Genomic DNA, 24,184 nt, shown 5'->3' with positions numbered 1-24,184 from the left:
GTGCTTGTAGGTGCTTGTGGGTACTTGTAGGTGCTGGTGGGTGCTTGTGGGTGCTTGTAGGTACTTGTGGGTCCTTGTAGGTACTTGTGGGTACTTGTAGGTACTTGTGGGTACTTGTAGGTACTTGTGGGTACTTGTAGGTACTTGTGCTTACTTGTAGGTACTTGTGGGTACTTGTAGGTACTTGTAGGTGCTTGTGGGTACTTGTAGGTGCTTGTGAATGCTTCTGGGTACTTTTAGGTGCTTCTGGGTACTTGTGGGTACTTGTAGGTACTTGTAGGTGCTTCTGGGTACTTGTGGGTACTTGTAGGTGCTTGTTGGTACTTGTGGGTACTTGTAGGTGCTTCTGGGTACTTGTAGGTGCATGTGGGTACTTGTGGGTACTTGTAGGTGCTTGTGGGTACTTGTGGGTGCTTGTGGGTTGTTATAGAAGCTTGTAGGTACTTGTGGGTTCTTGTGGGTACTTGTGGGTGCTTGTACGTGCTTGTGGGTTCTTGTGGGTGCTTGTAGGTACTTATGGGTACTTATGGGTTCTTGTAGGCACTTGTGGGTACTTGTGGGTGCTTGTAGGTACTTATGGGTACTTATGGTTACTTGTAAGTACTTGTGGGTGCTTGTAGGTACTTGTAGGTACTTGTAGGTACTTGTGGGTACTTGTGGGTGCTTGTAGGTACTTGTAGGTACTTGTGGGTGCTTGTAGGTACTTGTAGGTACTTGTGGGTGCTTGTAGGTACTTGTGGGTATTTAAGGGTGCTTGTAGGTACTTGTGGGTACTTGTAGCTACTTGTGGGTACTTGTAGCTACTTGTGGGTGCTTGTAGGTACTTGTGGGTGCTTGTAGGTACTTGTGGTTACTTGTAGGTACTTGTGGGTACTTGTAGCTACTTGTGGGTACTTGTAGCTACTTGTGGGTACTTGTAGCTACTTGTGGGTACTTGTAGCTACTTGTGGGTACTTGTAGCTACTTGTGGGTGCTTGTAGGTACTTGTGGTTACTTGTAGGTACTTGTGGGTATTTAAGGGTGCTTGTAGGTACTTGTGGGTACTTGTAGCTACTTGTGGGTACTTGTAGCTACTTGTGGGTACTTGTAGCTACTTGTGGGTACTTGTAGCTACTTGTGGGTGCTTGTAGGTACTTGTGGGTGCTTGTAGGTACTTGTGGTTACTTGTAGGTACTTGTGGGTACTTGTAGCTACTTGTGGGTACTTGTAGCTACTTGTGGGTACTTGTAGCTACTTGTGGGTACTTGTAGCTACTTGTGGGTACTTGTAGCTACTTGTGGGTGCTTGTAGGTACTTGTGGTTACTTGTAGGTACTTGTGGGTACTTGTGGGTGCTTGTAGGTACTTGTGGGTACTTGTAGGTACTTGTGGGTGCTTGTAGGTGCTTGTGGGTGCTTGTGGGTGCTTGTAGGTACTTGTGTGTGCTTGTAGGTGCTTTTGGATGCTTGTGGGTGCTTGTAGGTACTTGTGGGTGCTTTTGGATGCTTGTGGGTACTTGTAGGTGCTTGTGGGTACTTGTAGGTCCTTGTGGGTGCTTGTGGGTACTTGTGGTTACTTGTAGGTACTTGTGGGTGCTTGTAGGTACTTGTGCTTACTTGTAGGTACTTGTGGGTGCTTGTAGGTACTTGTGCTTACTTGTAGGTACTTGTGCTTACTTGAAGGTACTTGTGGGTGCTTGTAGGTACTTGTGGGTGCTTGTATGTACTTGTGGGTACTTGTAGGTACTTGTAGGTGCTTGTGGGTACTTGTGGTTACTTGTAGGTACTTGTAGGTGCTTGTGGGTACTTGTGGTTACTTGTGGGTACTTGTGGGTGCTTGTAGGTACTTGTGCTTACTTGTAGGTACTTGTAGGTGCTTGTGGGTACTTGTGCTTACTTGTAGGTACTTGTGCTTACTTGTAGGTACTTGTGCTTACTTGTAGGTACTTGTGCTTACTTGTAGGTTCTTGTGGGTGCTTGTAGGTACTTGTGGGTGCTTGTAGGTGCTTGTGGGTACTTGTAGGTACTTGTGCTTACTTGAAGGTACTTGTGGGTGCTTGTAGGTACTTGTGGGTGCTTGTAGGTGCTTGTTGGTACTTGTGGGTGCTTGTGGGTACTTGTAGGTGCTTGTTGGTACTTGTGGGTACTTGTCGGTGCTTCTGGGTATTTGTAGGTGCTTCTGGGTATTTGTAGGTGCTTGTGGTTACTTGTAGGTACTTGTGCTTACTTGTGGGTACTTGTAGGTACTTGTGGGTACTTGTAGGTACTTGTGGGTACTTGTAGGTACTTGTGGGTACTTGTAGGTACTTGTGGGTGCTTCTAGGTACTTGTGGGTGCTTGTATGTACTTCTGGGTACTTGTAGGTACTTCTGAGTACTTGTAGGTACTTCTGAGTACTTGTAGGTGCTTGTGGGTGCTTGTAGGTACTTGTGGGTGCTTTTAGGTACTTGTAGGAGCTTTTGGATGCTTGTAGGTACTTGTGGGTGCTTTTGGATGCTTGTGGGTGCTTGTAGGTGCTTTTGGATGCTTGTGGGTACTTGTTGGTACTTTTGGGTGCTTGTAGGTACTTTTGGGTACTTGTGAGTGCTTGTAGGTACATTTGGGTGCTTGTAGGTACTTGTGGGTGCTTGTAGCTACTTGTGAGTACTTGCCCCGGGTACTTGTGGGTGCTTGTAGGTACTTGTGAGTACTTGCCCCGGGTACTTGTGGGTGCTTGTAGGTACTTGTGGGTACTTGCCCCGGGTACTTGTGGGTGCTTGCCCCGGGAATCACCATTTTTAAAAAATTTCTAAAACTGTCAATCTGGTCCTATTTCTGGAATTTTTAAGGGGGCGCCTCGCGTTTCAATAAATGATTGCAAAAAAATTGTATTATATTAATTACAATGAGAATACAAACTTTTATTGATTTACGTTTATTTTTGAAGTATCATTATAAATAAATGTCTAATTGAGCTAATGTTATGGTCCCTTTTATATATGTTTCTGCTTAGTGCAGATTTTCAAATGTAAAACAGTTTCTTAACCTTCTTAATTAAAATGAAGACTGAAGGAACAGATATTAATCAAAAATGTCTTGATTAGAATCAAGACCTAAAAAGTATCGATAAGAATGAGGTTATCACTTGTCTGAAGGATCAGATATTAATTTTTCTTTTTAATTGAAACATAAATGCATGCTTAAGGAAAAACAACGTTCCATTACCGTTTTCCGTTGAAATAAATTATTTTACTGGTAATCAATTTCAAAAATTTACTTATCTCGGCTTTTCGACCACAATTCCATTCCCCGAAAACATTTTATCATTACATTAATTACTTTTGGGAGATATCGTGTCAAAATATCCTATAATACAATAAAAAACTGTAATAGCGGTCTGTTTAGCCATGACAACAACCTTTTAAAAGTTATAAGGACTATATAACCCTTTCGAGACTAACATGACCTGAGCAAACTATAGCTTAACCTGCTACTAGTACGACCAGATAGAATTGATGTAATCTGGAGTTGAAATTTCATCATGTGCGACCTGCGGCCCTGAAACTCTCCCATAGTCCCAATGTGTGTAGAACATAATGTTTTCGCTGTTATCTGCCAAAATCAATCTTTCTAGGTAGTGCCGCCTCCCCACTTGAATTTTTCATGATATATTAAGGTTTGAACGAACAAAATTCTAGATTACTATTTTCACTACCATGTCCCTCTGCTAACTTGAAGCAAATTTTCCTCTTTTTTTGCTGCTCATTACCGATGCTATTCCCTTGACTTTCTGTTCGTTATAACTACTATCATGAGTTTATTTATTTCAAACCAAAATATAAAAAAATGGATTCTTTTTCCTTTTGTGCTACTTAGAATTTACAAATGTATATAACGTTGTGCCGTGCCATATCAAATAGTCTCTAACCATTGTTAGAAACTAGAGAGAGAAATTGGGCAGTAACACTGATCATGCCCTGAACTATGAGAAAGAACAATACGACGGTTGACTAAAGTACACTTGATATTACATCATTTTGCAAAACCGCGAGTAAAAATCTAACTGTCCCTATGGAATTTGGCGCCATTGGTTTTAGAATAATTAAAATGTTCCACTACGAAGCGTGCCAGTCACGAATGGGGATGTAACGTCTTTAGGAACCTTTTACAACGCAAAACCATACACGTACTCTCCCTAAAGTAATTAATGTAATGATAAAATGTTTTCGGGGAATGGAATTGTGGTCGAAAAGCCGAGATAAGTAAATTTTTGAAATTGATTACCAGTAAAATAATTTATTTCAACGGAAAACGGTAATGGAACGTTGTTTTTCCTTAAGCATGCATTTATGTTTCAATTAAAAAGAAAAATTAATATCTGATCCTTCAGACAAGTGATAACCTCATTCTTATCGATACTTTTTAGGTCTTGATTCTAATCAAGACATTTTTGATTAATAGAATTAAGACCTGGTTAAGCAAGGCCGATATCGTCTAGTTGCTAGTATATCTGACTCTCACCCAGAAGGCCAGGGTTCGATTCTCGGTATCGGAGCGAGTGCTTTTGTACCGCTTTTCAAGAATAGACTTAAGGATATAGGTTTATGAATAGAATTAAGACTTGGTTGAGCAAGTCCGAAATGGTCTAGTGGCTAGGATATCTGGCTTTCACCCAGAAGGCCCGGGTTCGATTCCCGGTATCGGAGCGAGTGCTTTTGTATCGCTTTTTAAGAATAAACTTAAAGACACATTTATAGGAATAATATTTAGGGTCGTTCCAACCAGTCCGATATGGTCTAGTGGCAAGGATATCTGGCTCTCACCCAAAAGGCTCCAGTTCGATTCCCGGTATCGGAGCGAGTGCTTTTGTACCGCTTTTCAAGAATAGACTTAAGGATATAGGTTTATGAATAGAATTAAGACTTGGTTAAGCAAGTCCGATATGGTCTAGTGGCTAGTATATCTGGCTCTCACCCAGAAGGCCAGGGTTCGATTCTCGGTATCGGAGCGAGTGCTTTTGTACCGCTTTTGAAGAATAAACTTTAAGACACATTTATAGGAATAATATTTAGGGTTGTTCCAACCAGTCCGATATGGTCTAGTGGCTAGGATATCTGGCTCTCACCCAGAAGGCCCGGGTTCGCTTCCCGGTATCGGAGCGAGTGCTTTTGTACCATTTTTCAAGAATAGACTTAAGGATATAGGTTTATGAATAGAATTAAGACTTGGTTGAGGAAGTCCGTTATGGTATTGTGACTAGGATACCTGCCTCTTACCCAGATGGCCCGGGTTCGATACCTGGAATCGGAGCGAGTACTTTTGTACCGCATTTCATGAATAGACTTTAGGATATAGGTTTACGAAAAGAATTAAGACTTGGTTAAGCAAGGCCGATATGTTCTAGTGGCTAGGATATCTGGCTTTCACCCAGAAGGGCGGGGTTCGATTCCCGGTATCGGAGCGAGTGCTTTTGCCCGCAATTCAAGAATAGAATTAAGGATATAGGTTTATGAATAGAATTAAGACTTGGTTAAGCAAGTCCGATATGTTCAAGTGGCTAGGGTATCTGGCTTTCACCCACTCAGGAGGCGCGGGTTCGATTCCCGGTATCGGAGCGAGTGCTTTTGTACCGCTTTTGAAGAATAAACTTAAAGACACATTTATAGAAATAATATTTAGGGTTGTTCCTACCAGTTTGATATGGTCTAGTGGCTAGGATATCTGGCTCTTAGCCTCTTACCCAGAAGGCTCAAGTTCGATTCCCGGTGTCGGAGCGAGTGCTTTTGTACCGCTTTTCAAGAATAGACTTAAGGATATAGGTTTATGAATAGAATTAAGACTTGGTTAAGCAAGTCCGATATGGTCTAGTGGCTAGGATATCTGGCTTTCACTCAGAAGGCCCGGGTTCGATTCCCGGTATCGGAGCGAGTGCCTTTGCCTGTATTTCAAGAATAGACTTAAGGATAAAGGTCTATGAATAGAATTTAGACTTGGTTGAGCAAATCCGATATGGTCGAGTGGCTAGTATATCTGGCTCTCACCCAGAAGGCCAGGGTTCGATTCTCGGTATCGGAGCGAGTGCTTTTGTACCGCTTTTGAAGAATAAACTTTAAGACACATTTATAGGAATAATATTTAGGGTTGTTCCAACCAGTCCGATATGGTCTAGTGGCTAGGATATCTGGCTCTCACCCAGAAGGCCCGGGTTCGCTTCCCGGTATCGGAGCGAGTGCTTTTGTACCATTTTTCAAGAATAGACTTAAGGATATAGGTTTATGAATAGAATTAAGACTTGGTTGAGGAAGTCCGTTATGGTATTGTGACTAGGATACCTGCCTCTTACCCAGATGGCCCGGGTTCGATACCTGGAATCGGAGCGAGTACTTTTGTACCGCATTTCATGAATAGACTTTAGGATATAGGTTTACGAAAAGAATTAAGACTTGGTTAAGCAAGGCCGATATGTTCTAGTGGCTAGGATATCTGGCTTTCACCCAGAAGGGCGGGGTTCGATTCCCGGTATCGGAGCGAGTGCTTTTGCCCGCAATTCAAGAATAGAATTAAGGATATAGGTTTATGAATAGAATTAAGACTTGGTTAAGCAAGTCCGATATGTTCAAGTGGCTAGGGTATCTGGCTTTCACCCACTCAGGAGGCGCGGGTTCGATTCCCGGTATCGGAGCGAGTGCTTTTGTACCGCTTTTGAAGAATAAACTTAAAGACACATTTATAGAAATAATATTTAGGGTTGTTCCTACCAGTTTGATATGGTCTAGTGGCTAGGATATCTGGCTCTTAGCCTCTTACCCAGAAGGCTCAAGTTCGATTCCCGGTGTCGGAGCGAGTGCTTTTGTACCGCTTTTCAAGAATAGACTTAAGGATATAGGTTTATGAATAGAATTAAGACTTGGTTAAGCAAGTCCGATATGGTCTAGTGGCTAGGATATCTGGCTTTCACTCAGAAGGCCCGGGTTCGATTTCCGGTATCGGAGCGAGTGCCTTTGCCTGTATTTCAAGAATAGACTTAAGGATAAAGGTCTATGAATAGAATTTAGACTTGGTTGAGCAAATCCGATATGGTCGAGTGGCTAGTATATCTGGCTCTCACCCAGAAGGCCAGGGTTCGATTCTCGATATCGGAGCGAGTGCTTTTGTACCGCTTTTCAAGAATAGACTTAAGGATATAGGTTTATGAATAGAATTAAGACTTGGTTGAGCAAGCCCGAAATGGTCTAGTGGCTAGGATATCTGGCTTTCACTCAGAAGGCCCGGGTTCGATTCCCGGTATCGGAGCGAGTGCCTTTGCCTGTATTTCAAGAATAGACTTAAGGATAAAGGTCTATGAATAGAATTTAGACTTGGTTGAGCAAATCCGATATGGTCGAGTGGCTAGTATATCTGGCTCTCACCCAGAAGGCCAGGGTTCGATTCTCGGTATCGGAGCGAGTGCTTTTGTACCGCTTTTGAAGAATAAACTTTAAGACACATTTATAGGAATAATATTTAGGGTTGTTCCAACCAGTCCGATATGGTCTAGTGGCTAGGATATCTGGCTCTCACCCAGAAGGCCCGGGTTCGCTTCCCGGTATCGGAGCGAGTGCTTTTGTACCATTTTTCAAGAATAGACTTAAGGATATAGGTTTATGAATAGAATTAAGACTTGGTTGAGGAAGTCCGTTATGGTATTGTGACTAGGATACCTGCCTCTTACCCAGATGGCCCGGGTTCGATACCTGGAATCGGAGCGAGTACTTTTGTACCGCATTTCATGAATAGACTTTAGGATATAGGTTTACGAAAAGAATTAAGACTTGGTTAAGCAAGGCCGATATGTTCTAGTGGCTAGGATATCTGGCTTTCACCCAGAAGGGCGGGGTTCGATTCCCGGTATCGGAGCGAGTGCTTTTGCCCGCAATTCAAGAATAGAATTAAGGATATAGGTTTATGAATAGAATTAAGACTTGGTTAAGCAAGTCCGATATGTTCAAGTGGCTAGGGTATCTGGCTTTCACCCACTCAGGAGGCGCGGGTTCGATTCCCGGTATCGGAGCGAGTGCTTTTGTACCGCTTTTGAAGAATAAACTTAAAGACACATTTATAGAAATAATATTTAGGGTTGTTCCTACCAGTTTGATATGGTCTAGTGGCTAGGATATCTGGCTCTTAGCCTCTTACCCAGAAGGCTCAAGTTCGATTCCCGGTGTCGGAGCGAGTGCTTTTGTACCGCTTTTCAAGAATAGACTTAAGGATATAGGTTTATGAATAGAATTAAGACTTGGTTAAGCAAGTCCGATATGGTCTAGTGGCTAGGATATCTGGCTTTCACTCAGAAGGCCCGGGTTCGATTTCCGGTATCGGAGCGAGTGCCTTTGCCTGTATTTCAAGAATAGACTTAAGGATAAAGGTCTATGAATAGAATTTAGACTTGGTTGAGCAAATCCGATATGGTCGAGTGGCTAGTATATCTGGCTCTCACCCAGAAGGCCAGGGTTCGATTCTCGATATCGGAGCGAGTGCTTTTGTACCGCTTTTCAAGAATAGACTTAAGGATATAGGTTTATGAATAGAATTAAGACTTGGTTGAGCAAGCCCGAAATGGTCTAGTGGCTAGGATATCTGGCTTTCACCCAGAAGGCCCGGGTTCGATACCCGGTATCGGAGCGAGTACTTTTGTACCGCATTTCATGAATAGACTTTACTATATAGGTTTATGAAAAGAATTAAGACTTGGTTGAGGAAGTACGATATATTCTAGTGGCTAGGGTATCTGGCTTTCACCCAGGAGGCCAGGGTTCGATTCCCGGTATCGGAGCGAGTGCTTTTGTACCGCTTTTGAAGAATAAACTTAAAGACACATTTATAGGAATAATATTTAGAGTTGTTCCAACCAGTCCGATATGGTCTAGTGGCTAGGATATCTTGCTTTCACCCAGAAGGCCCGGGTTCGATTCCCGGTATCGGAGCGAGTGCTTATGTACCGCTTTTCAAGAATAGACTTAAGGATATAGGTTTATGAATAGAATTAAGACTTGGTTAAGCAAGGCCGATATGTTCTAGTGGCTAGGATATCTGGCTTTCACCCAGAAGGGCGGGGTTCGATTCCCGGTATCGGAGCGAGTGCTTTTGCCCGCAATTCAAGAATAGAATTAAGGATATAGGTTTATGAATAGAATTAAGACTTGGTTAAGCAAGTCCTATATGTTCAAGTGGCTAGGGTATCTGGCTTTCACCCACTCAGGAGGCGCGGGTTCGATTCCCGGTATCGGAGCGAGTGCTTTTGTACCGCTTTTGAAGAATAAACTTAAAGACACATTTATAGAAATAATATTTAGGGTTGTTCCTACCAGTTTGATATGGTCTAGTGGCTAGGATATCTGGCTCTTAGCCTCTTACCCAGAAGGCTCAAGTTCGATTCCCGGTGTCGGAGCGAGTGCTTTTGTACCGCTTTTCAAGAATAGACTTAAGGATATAGGTTTATGAATAGAATTAAGACTTGGTTAAGCAAGGCCGATATGTTCTAGTGGCTAGGATATCTGGCTTTCACCCAGAAGGGCGGGGTTCGATTCCCGGTATCGGAGCGAGTGCTTTTGTACCGCTTTTTAAGAATAAACTTAAAGACACATTTATAGGAATAATATTTAGGGTCGTTCCAACCAGTCCGATATGGTCTAGTGGCAAGGATATCTGGCTCTCACCCAAAAGGCTCAAGTTCGATTCCCGGTATCGGAGCGAGTGCTTTTGTACCGCTTTTCAAGAATAGACTTAAGGATATAGGTTTATGAATAGAATTAAGAGTTGGTTAAGCAAGTCCGATATGGTCTAGTGGCTAGGATATCTGGCTTTCACCCAGAAGGCCCGGGTTCGATTCCCGGTATCGGAGCGAGTGCCTTTGCCTGTATTTCAAGAATAGACTTAAGGATAAAGGTCTATGAATAGAATTAAGACTTGGTTAAGCAAGGCCGATATGTTCTAGTGGCTAGAGTATCTGGCTTTCACCCAGGAGGCCCGGGTTCAATTCCCGGTACCGCTTTTGAAGAATAGACTTAAGGATATAGGTTTATGAATAGAATTAAAACTTGATTGAGCAAGTCAGATATGGTCTAGTGGGTAGGATACCTGGCTTGTTGAAAATAAGTGTATGAAATTTGAATTGATGTGCATTTTTTTTTAATGTTTAAAAGAATTAGGCCTAATTCACGCGCGCGCAAAAAAATATTCATGTTTATTGAGTTTGTATTCATTTGTGTTTATATTCATTTGTGTTTTATATATTTTTTGTAAACCTTGGATTATTATCGTTCCTTGCAAAAACAGTATAGAAAGCTTTAGTCGGATATTTGTGTAAGAAAAATAAGTATAACTGCTTTAAACAGAATCTTTGACCGAAGGGATCGGTTCGCTTGAAAAACAAAGTAATAAAACTTGTTAGCTTGGATAGGACAGATCAAAGATTCAGGGTATTATATGACATGCACGTGCATTAGTGAAAAGTGAAAGTTAAGATAAATAAAAGAGAAAATGAGGGGATAGAATAATAAGGGTAAAGGCCGATGCTCTGGCCAAAATTGCAAATTGGTAAAAACATAAACTGAACTTTGAATATGGGGGTTGAAAATTGAAATGGAACTTTGAAACCTAGCTAGGAGTCCTGACTTGGACGAAAAAGAGTAATCACTTTGGAATGGGCTAGCAAAGAAGCTAGACGTCCTTAGTCGGGCATAAGAAATAAAAAGAAATGAAGCTCAGACCTAGGCAAGGAGCTATAGTATTCGGACATAATAATTAAAAATTGGAACTTAGGAAAAGGAAAAGGTATCATGAAAATAAAATAAATAATGGAATAATGGAAAAGGTTTAGAAACCTAGGAAATAATAATGGAAATAAGGAAAAGGTTTAGATACCACGGAAATAAAAGAAATAAGGAAAAGGTTTAGATACCACGGAAAAAATAATACAAAAGAAAAGTTAAAGAAATAAGGAAAAGGTTTAGATACCACGGAAAAAATAATACAAAAGAAAAGTTAAAGTAAAGGAACAGTTTAAAATAAAAGAATTTGAGTTGATTGGAATTGAATAAAGCGTTGAATTCGTCTAAAGCAAAAAACTGAGTGACTTTGTTATTGATTGGAGTGATTCTTATAAGTTACGCGACGAACGGGGACTTAAGGTTTCGATTTTTCAGTCGGTCGGAACACTTATAAAAATTTGAGCTCTCCCAAAAATTAAAAGTTAACGGATTAAGCGGATAAAGCTATGAAAGCGAAACATGGTGCCGAAACCCGGGATTGAGAGTACGTAAGAACCTTTAGATTAATAACAAACATTAGCAAAAAAAAAAAAAAATGGCAACGGACTTAGAAAGAAATAAAATAAAACGGGACGCCGTAAGACGGTCTATGAAAAAAGCCTTAGACGCTATAAAAACTGAACTGGGAAACGAAGAAGTGGATGAAGAAGTAATTGCGAACAACTTAGCTCAAGTGTCGGCAAGGGAAGATAAAATTACAAAACTGAACGAAACAATCTCGAAATTAATTACGGACGGTGATAAACTTACTGCGGAAGTGAAAGACGAGGAAGACTGGATAGAGTTTTTAACGTACTGGACAGAGCGTGCAAAAAGATGGCTCGCGAGTAACAAAGAAGACGAGACGACGACGGAAAACAACAGCGCGAGCGTCCAGCCAACAGTATCCGGGAATCAAACTCCAGCAACTGTGAAATTGCCTCAAATCAGTATCAGGAGATTCAGCGGTGGACTAGAAAACTGGCAACGATTCTGGCCTCAGTTCAACGTAGCAGTCAACCAACAACAACTGGATGCAGCGGCTAAGTTGATATATTTACGTTCTTATTTAGAAGGTCAAGCCGAAAAGGCTATTGACGGTATAGAACATTTTAAAATAGCGGCAGATATTTTAGAAGAAAGATATGGTAGAAAAGAAATGATAACTAGTGCACGAATTAATAATTTGTTAAAATTAAAACCAGTTCATGATTCAACTAATGTCGAAGCATTGAGGCACTTGCACGATTCTTGCCAAATAGAAGTTAGAAGTTTAGAGGCGTTAGGACAACTCACAGTTCAAAATATGGAATTATACGCGCATATTTTAGGGGGATTAATTCCATTGGATTTGTTAGAAGATTTTGGGAAAGAGGATAAAGAAAGGGGATCTTGGACAGTAGATAATGTGTTGAATTTTTTAAGGAAAACAATAGAAAGAAAAGAACAGGCTATGGCTATACATAGAACAGGGAGAATGCAAATAAAGCAGAGTCAACCCCAAAAGGATAAACCCAAGCCCTCACAAAATACCCACCTAAAATCACTGGCGTCAGCCACGGCTCTAAGTATTCCCAGTACAAATACCAGATATCCTTACAATTGTGTGTTTTGTAATGAATCGCATTGCTATTATACCTGTATGAAAGTTCCCGCAAAAGAAAAAAGGGAAATAGCAATACGCCGAAGGCTGTGTTTTTTGTGTTTGAGAAGTGGTCATACAGCGAGTCATTGCAAAACAAAGTTTAGACAATGTCAAAATTGTGGGAGATCACACAACAAAATTCTTTGCATGGATATGGATAGATATATTTACAATCAAAACAGGCAGGGGTTTAATAGGCCTAATGGAAGACAGGACAGACAAATTCCTGAAAGTAACGATGCAAATCAGGATAATCAAAAACAAAATAGTGCAGGTGAATCAAACCCATCTACAAGTCAAAGTAATAATGAAAATGTTGGAACGTACAGTGCATTAGCACATGATAAAGAAACAGGGGGTGGTGAAATTTACTTGCAAACCTTGAGAGCGGTTATGATAGGCCCAAATGGGGAGGAAGCTAATGTGCGGTGTTTACTCGATGGGGGAAGCCACAGATGCTTTGTAAGAGAAGAAATCGTAAATCAGTTAAAGTTAGAAGAAATAGGCGACGAGACCCTGAATGTATTTCCTTTCGAACGAGAAACACCCATAGTTTCCAACAGACGTAGATTTAAGCTTATCATGAAAAATAGTGAAACTGAAGAACTTGTTGAGATAACGGCGCTTGAAACCCCGTCCATATCAGGTACAATTTTGGCGGTGCCATCAGGTCATATAGTGGAAGAATTAAAAGAAAGAGGTTATCAATTGTCTGACACTCGAGAAAAGAAGAGAAGAGAAAAGGATGATAAAATAGATGTTTTAATTGGAGCTGATTATTTTTGGAAAATAGCGCAGGGGAAGGTGGAGAGAATTAATGAATCTTTAGTTGCGATAGATACGAAACTGGGATGGACCCTGCATGGGGGGAAGACACAAAAAATAGAGTGGGAGCTCATGCTATAGCTGTTATGAAAGTATCGGTGGATTCGGTTAGTGAAGAAGACTTGTTGTCGAAACAAATGAAAGCCTTTTGGGATAATGAGTCGATTGGCATTTTGGATAATGCTCATTCGGCAAAAGGAATTGAAGAAAATGAAGTATTGAAAGAGTTTAATGAAAAAATTGAATATAAAAATGGACAATATGAAGTAGCTTTACCCTGGAAAAAGGAAGTACAATTTCTAGGTGATAATTATGAGGTAGCAAAAAGGCGAACTTGGAATTTGATCAAAAAATTGGAAACGAATCCAATTAAGTTAAAAGCGTATGATGAGGTTATTCATGAGCAACTAGAATCAGGAATAATTGAAAGAGTCCCAAGTAAGTTTGAGTACCCCCCACCAAAGGGACCATTATACTATTTACCACATCAGGGAGTGTTTAGGGAGGAAAGAGATACAACAAAGTTAAGAATTGTTCAGGACGCGTCTTCTCACGCAAAAGGCATGCCCTCGCTAAATGATTGTTTGGAGGCAGGACCAAATTTACTGCCGGACCTTTTTCGCATATTGGTGCGCTTTAGGGAGAAAAAAGTAGGAATAACGGGAGACATAGCCAAAGCCTTTCACACTATAGGGATCGCGGAGAAAGACAGGAACGCCTTGCGTTTTCTTTGGATTGAGGGGTTAGATCACCCACAAAAACAAAATTTAGTAGAGTATCGAATGACTAAAGTCCCCTTTGGGGTAACCACTTCGCCCTTCCTATTGAATGCGACCATTTTACACCACTTAGAGAAAACAAAAGAAAAATACCCCGCGGCAAGTGAAAGTTTAGAAAAAGATAGATATGTTGATGATTTAGTTACGACAAAGGATAACCCCGATGAGGCAGACCAATTAATCAATGATGCAACCAAGATATTGTCAGAAGCGGGAATGAATTTGAGAAAAATAAGAAGTAATTCGAAAGAAATAAGAACCAAGTGGGGGTCACATGATAAAAGTCAGGAACAGAAAGGTCTACCTAATCCTACAAATACCAAGGTTTTGGGGATGTTATGGGATGAAATGACAGACAATTTGTCTTATGAAGTTACGTCACTTTTGGAATTTATGATAAATAAAGAAAATACTAAAAGAGGAGTACTGAGAGCTGTAGCACGTATCTTTGACCCTATGGGTTTATTGGCCCCGTTCACAATCCGGGCAAAATTCATATTTCAAGAACTGTGGGTTAGAAAAATAGACTGGGATGAGGATTTACCTAAAGACTTAGAAACAAAATTTAATGATTGGTGTAATGAACTATCAATATTGATAGAATTTGAAATACCCAGGTTTTTCTATAAAAATCAATTAGATTTGAAACCAGAAGCAATAGAATTACATGGTTTTGTAGACGCAAGCGAAAGTGCATATGCGACAGTGTTCTATTTAAAATGTATGTATCCTAATGGTGAAATTAATTCAATACTGATCGCGTCTAAAGTAAGAGTAACCCCGTTGGGGAATCAAAAATTAACAATACCACGGCTAGAACTGATGGGTGCATTAATAGGCGCTCGATTGAACAATACATTAATGGACACGTTGACAATTAAGCCACAAAAAGTAATAATGTGGTCAGATTCGGAAATATTATTAGCATGGATCCGCGGATCTCCTGGCCGATGGAAACAGTTTGTCCAAAACAGAGTGCGCGAAATACATACGCGAACGGAACCAGAAATATGGCATCATTGTCCGGGCAAAGAAAACCCCGCTGACCTTCCAACTCGAGGGAAGTCTTTAGAAGAAATCGCCTCAAGCGATCTTTGGTTACATGGACCAACTTGGCTTAGAGAACATATAGATCTAGTAAATGAAGAGGATAATTTTGGAGAAAACCAAGAATTGCCGGTTGAAATACAGGATGAGTTAAAAAAGAAAGAAGTAGTCGCTTATATGAATCCGGTACAGAAATATGAAGGGTTATTGAATTTGAAAAAGTATAGCAGTTTGAACCAAGTCCTAAACATAACGGCGTGGATTATGCGTTTCATCCATAACACAAGAAATAAGGTACAAGAAAGAAAAAAGGGTCCGATGACAGGGGAAGAAGTAATGAATGCTGAAGTGTTTTGGGTGAAGAAAGCGCAAAAAGAAGATTTTTTTGATGAAGTAAAAAGTTTGGAAAATGGACAAGAAATATCGAGAAAATCAAGTATCACATCACTGAACCCGTTTTTGGATAAACAGGGGGTCATGTGTGTGGGAGGGCGCTTAGACGCGGCCAAAATGACTTACCGGGAGCGACACCCATGGATATTGTCAGGAACTCATCAACTATCATATTTAATTGGATGGCAAACACACGTAAGATTGAAACATGCAGATAAAAGCGAAGTATTGACGGAAATTAGAGAACACTATTGGATACCAAAGATTAGGCAATTAGTGAATAAAGTCATTTATTCATGCCCAAGATGCAAGCGATATAAAGCCAAGCCTATGAAAGCAGAAATGGCGCCACTTCCGGACGCAAGGATCAACCCAGCTCCACCCTTCGAAATTTGCGGCATAGACCACGGTGGTCCTATATATGCAAAACCAGATAAAAAATGTTACTTCGTAGTTTTCACCTGCGCAGTAACACGTGCTGTCCACCTAGAATTAGTTACGGACCTCACAACAGAAGCCTTTCTTATGGCATTTCGACGGTTTATTGCGCGAAGAGGAGTGGTCAAAATAATTTACAGCGATAACGCGGCAAATTTTAAACGCGCAGACGCGGATCTAAAAATCTTGCAAGAAAAAATGAGAAGTCCAGAAGCAATGGAGTATTATGGAAGTTTAAAAATAAAGTGGAGATACATAGCAGACAGGGCCCCCTGGTGGGGGGATTTTGGGAAAGGATGGTGCGTTCCGTTAAGGAACCCCTCCGCAAGATACTAGGAAGAGCCCACCTAACATACGAAGAAATAGAGACTCTTCTCATTGAAATTGAAGCGACAATAAACTCCCGCCCTATCACATACATTTATGAAGACCCAGGAGAGCCAAGGCCATTAACGCCAGCTCATTTTCTAGTGGGGAAACGACTGACAACTCTACCATCACAAACGTTTACAAATGAAGACGTGCCAACGGTAACAAAACGCGAAATTATTAAACGCTTGAAATACAGACAAACTGTTTTGGATCGGTTTTGGATCCGTTGGAAAACCAATTATTTGCTAGAGTTGAGATCGGCTCATCACCGAACACAATTGAAAGGTGAACCAAGTAAAGAATTAAAATTAAATGATGTTGCTTTGGTAGAAGACGCTATGAAACCACGAGCAATGTGGAAATTAGCTGTAATAGAACAAGTAATGAGAGGTAGGGACGAAATCATACGTTCATGTATGATAAGACTGCCGAACGGTAATCGACTACGTCGACCCGTTCAACTTTTATATCATTTGGAAATTTAAAGTTTGATGAAAGACAACTCTCTTTCTTGAACTACTTAAAACGTAGTTCAAGGGGGGGAGTGTTGAAAATAAGTGTATGAAATTTGAATTGATGTGCATTTTTTTTTAATGTTTTAAAGAATTAGGCCTAATTCACGCGCGCGCAAAAAAATATTCATGTTTATTGAGTTTGTATTCATTTGTGTTTATATTCATTTGTGTTTTATATATTTTTTGTAAACCTTGGATTATTATCGTTCCTTGCAAAAACAGTATAGAAAGCTTTAGTCGGATATTTGTGTAAGAAAAATAAGTATAACTGCTTTAAACAGAATCTTTGACCGAAGGGATCGGTTCGCTTGAAAAACAAAGTAATAAAACTTGTTAGCTTGGATAGGACAGATCAAAGATTCAGGGTATTATATGACATGCACGTGCATTAGTGAAAAGTGAAAGTTAAGATAAATAAAAGAGAAAATGAGGGGATAGAATAATAAGGGTAAAGGCCGATGCTCTGGCCAAAATTGCAAATTGGTAAAAACATAAACTGAACTTTGAATATGGGGGTTGAAAATTGAAATGGAACTTTGAAACCTAGCTAGGAGTCCTGACTTGGACGAAAAAGAATAATCACTTTGGAATGGGCTAGCAAAGAAGCTAGACGTCCTTAGTCGGGCATAAGAAATAAAAAGAAATGAAGCTCAGACCTAGGCAAGGAGCTATAGTATTCGGACATAATAATTAAAAATTGGAACTTAGGAAAAGGAAAAGGTATCATGAAAATAAAAGAAATAATGGAATAATGGAAAAGGTTTAGAAACCTAGGAAATAATAATGGAAATAAGGAAAAGGTTTAGATACCACGGAAATAAAAGAAATAAGGAAAAGGTTTAGATACCACGGAAAAAATAATACAAAAGAAAATTTAAAGAAATAAGGAAAAGGTTTAGATACCACGGAAAAAATAATACAAAAGAAAAGTTAAAGTAAAGGAACAGTTTAAAATAAAAGAATTTGAGTTGATTGGAATTGAATAAAGCGTTGAATTCGTCTAAAGCAAAAAACTGAGTGACTTTGTTATTGATTGGAGTGATTCTTATAAGTTACGCGACGAACGGGGACTTAAGGTTTCGATTTTTCAGTCGGTCGGAACACATATAAAAATTTGAGCTCTCCCAAAAATTAAAAGTTAACGGATTAAGCGGATAAAGCTATGAAAGCGAAACATGGCTTTCACCCAGAAGGCCAGGGTTCGGTTCTCGGTATCGGAGCGAGTGCTTTTGTGCCGCTTTTCAAGAATAAACTTAAAGACACATTTATAGGAATAATATTTAAGGTTGTTCCAACCAGTCCGATATGGTCGAGTGGCTAGGATATCTACCGCTTTTCAAGAATAGACTTAAGGATATAGGTTTATGAATAGAATTAAGACTTGGTTGATAAAGTACGATATGGTCTAGTGGGTAGGATACCTGGCTTTCACCCAAAATACCCGGGTTCGATTCCCGGTACCGGAGCGAGTGCTTTTGTACCGTATTTAAAGAATAGACTTAAGGATATATGTTTATGAATATAATTAAGACTTGGTTGAGGAAGTCAGATATGGTCCAGTGGGTAGGATACCCAGAAGGCCAGGGTTCGATTTTCGTTATCGGAGCGAGTGCGTTTGTACCGCTTTTGAAGAATAAACTTAAAGACACATTTATAGGAGTAATATTTAGAGATGTTCCAACCAGTCCGATATGGTCTAGTGGCTAGGATATCTTGCTTTCACCCAGAAGGCCCGGGTTCGATTCCCGGTATCGGAGCGAGTGCTTATGTACCGCTTTTCAAGAATAGACTTAAGGATAAAGGTTTATGAATAGAATTAAGACTTGGTTAAGCAAGGCCGATATGTTCTAGTGGCTAGGATATCTGGCTTTCACCCAGAAGGGTGGGGTTCGATTCCCGGTATCGGAGCGAGTGCTTTTGTACCGCTTTTCTAGAATAGACTTAAGGATATAGGTTTATGAATAGAATTAAGACTTGGCTGAGCAAGTCCGAAATGGTCTAGTGGCTAGGATATCTGGCTTTCACCCAGAAGGCCCGGGTTCGATTCCCGGTATCGGAGCGAGTGCCTTTGCCTGTATTTCAAGAATAGACTTAAGGATAAAGGTCTATGAATAGAATTAAGACTTGGTTGAGCAAATCCGATATGGTCTAGTGGCTAGGATATCTGGCTTTCACCCAGAAGGCCCGGGTTCGATTCACGGTATCGGAGCGATTGCCTTTGCCTGTATTTCAAGAATAGGCTTAAGGATATAGGTTTATGAATATAATTAAGACTTGGTTAAGCAAGGCCGATATGGTCTAGTGGCTAGTATATCTGGCTCTCACCCATAATACCCGGGTTGGATTCCCGGTATCGGAGCGAGTGCTTTTGTACCGCTTTTCAAGAATAGACTTAAGGATATAGGTTTATGAATAGAATTAAGACTTGGTTGAGGAAGTCCGATATGGTCTAGTGGGTAGGATATCTGGCTCTCACCCAGAAGGCCCGGGTTCGATTCTCGGTATCGGAGCGAGTGCTTTTGTACCGTTTTTCAAGAATAGACTTAAGGATATAGGTTTATGAATAGAATTAAGTGTTGTTTGAGGAAGTCCGATATGGTCTAGTGGCTAGGATATCTGCCTCTTACCCAGAAGGCCCGGGTTCGATTCCCGGTATCGGAGCGAGTACTTTTGTACCTTATTTCAAGAATAGACTTTAAGATATAGGTTTATGAATAGAATTAAGACTTGGTTAAGCAAGGCCGATATGGTCTAGTGGCTAAGATATCTGGCTTTCACCCAGAAGGCCCGGGTTCGATTCCCGGTATCGGAGCGATTGCCTTTGCCTGTATTTCAAGAATAGACTTAAGGATATAGGTTTATGAATATAATTAAGACTTGGTTAAGCAAGTCCGATATGGGGTCGTGGCTAGGATACCTGCCTCTTACCCAGAAGGCCCGGGTTCGATTTCCGGTATCGGAGCGAGTGCTTTTGTACCGCTTTTCAAGAATAGACTTAAGGATATAGGTTTATGAATAGAATTAAGACTTGGTTGAGCAAGTACGATATGGTCTAGTGGCTAGGATACCTGGCTTTCACCCATAATACCCGGGTTCGATTCCCGGTATCGGAGCGAGTGCTTTTGTACCGCTTTTCAAGAATAGACTTAAGGATATAGGTTTATGAATAGAATTAAGACTTGGTTGAGGAAGTCCGATATGGTCTAGTGGGTAGGATATCTGGCTCTCACCCAGAAGGCTCAAGTTCAATTCCCGGTATCGGAGCGAGTGCTTTTGTACCGCTTTTCAAGAATAGACTTAAGGATATAGGTTTATGAATAGAATTAAGACTTGGTTGAGCAAGTACGATATGGTCTAGTGGCTAGGATATCTGGCTTTCACCCAGAAGGCCGGGGTTCGATTCCCGGTATCGGAGCGAGTGCTTTTGTACCGCTTTTCAAGAATAGACTTAAGGATATAGGTTTATGAAAAGAATTAAGAGTTGGTTGAGGAAGTCCGATATGGTCTAGTGGCTAGGATATCTGGCTTTCACCCAGAAGGCCGGGGTTCGATTCCCGGTATCGGAGCGAGTGCTTTTGTACCGCTTTTGAAGAATAAACTTAAAGACACATTCATAGAAATAATATTTAGGGTTGTTCCAACCAGTCCGATATGGTCTAATGGCTAGGATATCTAGCTCTTTCCCAGAAGGCTCAAGTTCGATTCCCGGTATCGGAGCGAGTGCTTTTGTACCGCTTTTCAAGAATAGACTTAAGGATATAGGTTTATGAATAGAATTAAGACTTGGTTGAGGAAGTCAGATATGGTCCAGTGGGTAGGATACCTGGCTTTCACCCAGAAGGCCAGGGTTCGATTTTAGGTATCGGAGCGAGTGCTTATGTACCGTTTTTCAAGAATAGACTTAAGGATATAGGTTTATGAATAGAATTAAGACTTAGTTAAGAAAGTCCGATATGTTCAAGTGGCGCGGGTTCGATTCCCGGTATCGGAGCGAGTGCTTTTGTACCGCTTTTTAAGAATAAACTTAAAGACACATTTATAGGAATAATATTTAGGGTTGTTCCAACCAGTCCGATATGGTCTAGTGGGTAGGATATCTGGCTTTCACCCAGAAGGCTCAAGTTCGATTTCCGGTATCGGAGCGAGTGCTTTTGTACCATTTTTCAAGAATAGACTTAAGGATATAGGTTTATGAATAGAATTAAGACTTGGTTGAGGAAGTCCGATATGGTATTGTGACTAGGATACCTGCCTCTTACCCAGAAGGCACGGGTTCGATACCCGGTATCGGAGCGAGTACTTTTGTACCTTATTTCAAGAATAGACTTTAAGATATTATTTTTTTTCATTCTCTCATTATAAATAGTTATTTTTTTCGCGTTCAATCCATTTAATTTCTTACATGCGCTATTTACGTGTATTTTATGATTTATTTCTCGCATACGTGTTAGTTTACTGTTAACTTATATTGTAATTTAGTAGACGCTTCATTTAATAAGCCAATTGAATTTATTGCATGGGTTATATGCATGCATTGAATAATTTATTAGATAGACTTCATAACATTATTTAAATTATTTGGATTTTTGTTATCATTGACTGTTATTAAAAGGGGTTGTGAGCCTGTGTGGATAGTGCTTGTCATCCTCATAGAGCTAAGTGGAGCCGGGGAGGGGTTTAAAAAAGAAGAAAAAGTCTGTTATTGCCTTTAATGCTTTAAAACCGTTAATGGCATGTTTCTAATCTGTTCACAGTAGAATTATGTTGATGATGTCTAGCCTGTACTCAAGATGACATTATTTATAACCAGCATGCCAGCACCCAATCAGTCCCGATACGCTCTCAAACCCAAACATTCGGCAATTTATTTTCCACGTGTATTAAATTTTACATATTTCTGACTGTCAAGAGTTCATCGCTTTTTTCTGTTGCATGATTGCAATTTACATCCTCCGAAGTCTTCATGACCACATACCTATTTTAAATATAACTTAACTATTCTATTGTCATTCATTAGACCTATTTCAGATTTACCATATTCATATTATGAGAAACAAAGGGGTGATTATACCAATTGCTTCATACTGAAATGCTTACTTTTCAAGTAACTGTTCATTGGGAAGGTGTAAATATGGTTACTGGTTATGTATTATAAGTTATGTCGATTTGCAGTTGTAAAGCGCTTCCGTGACTTCCGGTGTTAGTTGCGAGGCGCAAATGCCTTGACACTCAGTCTCTAGATAAGCTTTTTCGTCAGCAATTGGAAGATATACCTCGTCTGAGAGAGGAAAGGATAAATATTGATTAAAGGGTATGGGTGTATCTCGCTCATCAACACACCATTCCATGAGAATATAATAAGTGCGAAATTGTTAATGCCACAAGAGCATGAACGAATCATGGAGTAGCTCTTGCGATTTCGGTCATGCTAATTGCTCGAATAAGGCTTTAACCATTCAGTTACCACGGGCGATCAGCCCTCTCACCTTTTTACTGCAGTGACTTCTATACTGCGATCGACAGTTGCCACACAATCTGAATAAGTAATAAATAATAAAAGAAATAAATTAAATGGTGTGTTTTTATTTAAATCGGATTTTTGAAGGAGAAAATTAAAGAGTTTAGTTGAATACTTCATATATTAATTAATCCTTCATAAATTACACTCACCACTTTACTCGACACGTTGATCAACGTCGTGAGGTTGATAGAAAGTGTTGAAATGTCGTCTGCTGTAAGTGCGTTCAGCATATAGCGTTACCTAAGCAACCAGTAAAACCGGTGTTTAACCGGTAACTCATTTGTCAGTTTATGAAAAACATTTTGAATTAGGTGTATTATTTGATAGTTTACATCTGAGTCTGCGCGGAATTTGCACCAATCACTGAGCCAAGGCATGTAACGTCATCGGTAGACGTAGCCAATTAAAAGGCCAAGGGCAATGGTTGACGGTCCAACCAGCGAGCCAAGGGCAGAAGGAGGAGCTTAACCTTTCTGCAGAATACGGCCGCAGAAGTTGGCAACGTAACAACTGAACGAAGAGGCCAAACGTCAGAGTATTGCAATGGAAGCTTCGAATGACATCCAGCGCCAAATTCTTCATGTACTTGAAAAATTAGCCTTTAGGCGTGAAACGGATAGGATGAATGCTTAGGCTAGGCTCATAGAAGCCGAAAATATTTTTAAGCCGACATTCAAAGCAATTCAGCCCTAATAACGAGTCATAGTTATTTCCTAAGTTTAATTTCTTTATAATTTGCATGTTAAAGACACATGCGTACCTTATTATTTTCCTGTATATAGTTTTTCTACTTCCTTTCCTCGCTTCATTTTATTTTTTGCCAAATTCCCCATGCACTTTTCCCTTTAAATGGTTTCAGTTCTTTGTTTATTGCATGCTAAATTCCCCGTGCACTTTGCCCTTTAAATTGTTTAATGTTTTTATTGAATTAATTGCTTTATTAATTTCATGCTCAAGTAGGCATGTGAATTTAGTTTCTTGCCTTGTGTAAATAGCTTGAGTATTATTGGTACGATATATCCAGCTAACATGATACTGATTGGCTTCTTCAGAATATACATTATTGAATATCATTATTGGTTGCATAATTATTGTCCTGGCTTTTCACAGCGTTTGCCCTATTTGGGACTAATTCCTTATTTAGTTAAACCTTCATTTATTACTTGCTCTATTTGGTATGGATTTATTAAGTATTCTTATTTTAATTTAGTCGTTTTTATTAATATTTAATTTATTTACTGAGCTTCTGTCCTTTGCGCTATTTAAGGTCTTTGTTCACACTTAATGTGCACGGTAACATACTGTTTATTTGCTTTAAATTTTTGGGTAGTTGGCAAAGCTTGCTTTATTATTGTTGGCGTTGGTTCACTCTTTTCATTGCATTTAATGCTGATTCTTATTTACTTTGTCGCATACACTATCTGCATTACCTTTACCAGTAAGAACCCGGCGACAGATAATATATTGCATGCACTCTATACAGGCTCACCGCCGTTCCCACATCACTAACTGTTAATTTATTCATAGATCTTCTTCACCAAATACATGGAGCGAGTTATTAATAATGTCTTTTCTAAGCGTTTACTTTAAAGGTGAGCTGCCTCCACTGCAGTCAAATCGGTACAAACTCATTAATCCTTTCCTAAGTATCTTTGTCGACCCGTATAGTTATGTGAGACTACATGGGTTTAATGTACCCATTGTGGAATGAAGGTGTAACACGTTGCAGGTGAACTGCGACTTTACGGGCACTTAAAAGACAGCAAGGGGAGTTTCACGTGCGTGCGATATTACTTCTTATGTGGGTCCAAATTGAGAATAAAACAGATTTGTGCATGTTTCTGGACCAGAGAGACAAGACTGTAAGCCATGGAAACTGTGCCAGGGCAGATTCATTCTGACATGG

General features: G+C 40.1%; 2 protein-coding genes and 13 non-coding genes across 15 annotated transcripts; all 15 read left to right on the top strand.

Annotated features, from left to right (window-relative positions):
- The first annotated feature begins 4,590 nt into the window (after positions 1-4,590).
- On the top strand, positions 4,591-4,662 carry TRNAE-UUC (transfer RNA glutamic acid (anticodon UUC)). Its single transcript has one exon. It is a non-coding gene; the product is annotated as a tRNA-Glu (tRNA).
- Positions 4,663-5,043: 381 nt separating this feature from the next.
- TRNAE-CUC (transfer RNA glutamic acid (anticodon CUC)) lies at positions 5,044-5,115 on the top strand. The gene has a single exon. It is a non-coding gene; the product is annotated as a tRNA-Glu (tRNA).
- A 694-nt stretch (positions 5,116-5,809) lies between these two features.
- On the top strand, positions 5,810-5,881 carry TRNAE-UUC (transfer RNA glutamic acid (anticodon UUC)). Its single transcript has one exon. It is a non-coding gene; the product is annotated as a tRNA-Glu (tRNA).
- A 229-nt stretch (positions 5,882-6,110) lies between these two features.
- On the top strand, positions 6,111-6,182 carry TRNAE-CUC (transfer RNA glutamic acid (anticodon CUC)). Its single transcript has one exon. It is a non-coding gene; the product is annotated as a tRNA-Glu (tRNA).
- Positions 6,183-7,478: 1,296 nt separating this feature from the next.
- TRNAE-CUC (transfer RNA glutamic acid (anticodon CUC)) lies at positions 7,479-7,550 on the top strand. The gene has a single exon. It is a non-coding gene; the product is annotated as a tRNA-Glu (tRNA).
- Positions 7,551-8,847: 1,297 nt separating this feature from the next.
- Positions 8,848-8,919, top strand: TRNAE-UUC (transfer RNA glutamic acid (anticodon UUC)). The gene has a single exon. It is a non-coding gene; the product is annotated as a tRNA-Glu (tRNA).
- Positions 8,920-9,764: 845 nt separating this feature from the next.
- On the top strand, positions 9,765-9,836 carry TRNAE-UUC (transfer RNA glutamic acid (anticodon UUC)). Its single transcript has one exon. It is a non-coding gene; the product is annotated as a tRNA-Glu (tRNA).
- Positions 9,837-10,820: 984 nt separating this feature from the next.
- LOC149713708 (uncharacterized) lies at positions 10,821-13,294 on the top strand. The gene is made up of 2 exons (XM_089844389.1): positions 10,821-10,885; positions 10,942-13,294. Exon 2 carries the CDS (start codon positions 11,300-11,302, stop codon positions 13,292-13,294), a length of 1,995 nt encoding a protein of 664 aa, XP_089700515.1. The 5' UTR covers positions 10,821-10,885; positions 10,942-11,299.
- A 5-nt stretch (positions 13,295-13,299) lies between these two features.
- LOC149713707 (uncharacterized) lies at positions 13,300-16,206 on the top strand. Its single transcript, XM_089844380.1, has one exon. It carries the CDS (start codon positions 13,300-13,302, stop codon positions 16,204-16,206), a length of 2,907 nt encoding a protein of 968 aa, XP_089700506.1.
- Positions 16,207-18,442: 2,236 nt separating this feature from the next.
- On the top strand, positions 18,443-18,514 carry TRNAE-UUC (transfer RNA glutamic acid (anticodon UUC)). Its single transcript has one exon. It is a non-coding gene; the product is annotated as a tRNA-Glu (tRNA).
- A 230-nt stretch (positions 18,515-18,744) lies between these two features.
- Positions 18,745-18,816, top strand: TRNAE-UUC (transfer RNA glutamic acid (anticodon UUC)). Its single transcript has one exon. It is a non-coding gene; the product is annotated as a tRNA-Glu (tRNA).
- A 78-nt stretch (positions 18,817-18,894) lies between these two features.
- On the top strand, positions 18,895-18,966 carry TRNAE-UUC (transfer RNA glutamic acid (anticodon UUC)). The gene has a single exon. It is a non-coding gene; the product is annotated as a tRNA-Glu (tRNA).
- A 229-nt stretch (positions 18,967-19,195) lies between these two features.
- Positions 19,196-19,267, top strand: TRNAE-CUC (transfer RNA glutamic acid (anticodon CUC)). The gene has a single exon. It is a non-coding gene; the product is annotated as a tRNA-Glu (tRNA).
- Positions 19,268-19,346: 79 nt separating this feature from the next.
- On the top strand, positions 19,347-19,418 carry TRNAK-CUU (transfer RNA lysine (anticodon CUU)). Its single transcript has one exon. It is a non-coding gene; the product is annotated as a tRNA-Lys (tRNA).
- Positions 19,419-19,497: 79 nt separating this feature from the next.
- TRNAE-UUC (transfer RNA glutamic acid (anticodon UUC)) lies at positions 19,498-19,571 on the top strand. The gene has a single exon. It is a non-coding gene; the product is annotated as a tRNA-Glu (tRNA).
- The last annotated feature ends 4,613 nt before the right edge of the window (positions 19,572-24,184 follow it).

This window comes from Phalangium opilio, unplaced genomic scaffold, assembly GCF_054372755.1.
Source record: "Phalangium opilio isolate 3A_F unplaced genomic scaffold, DU_Popi_V2 ptg000009l_1, whole genome shotgun sequence".
Taxonomy (NCBI): Eukaryota; Metazoa; Arthropoda; class Arachnida; order Opiliones; family Phalangiidae; genus Phalangium; species Phalangium opilio.
Note: the sequence above shows the minus strand (reverse complement) of the source record. Positions and strands in the feature narration are given on the sequence as shown.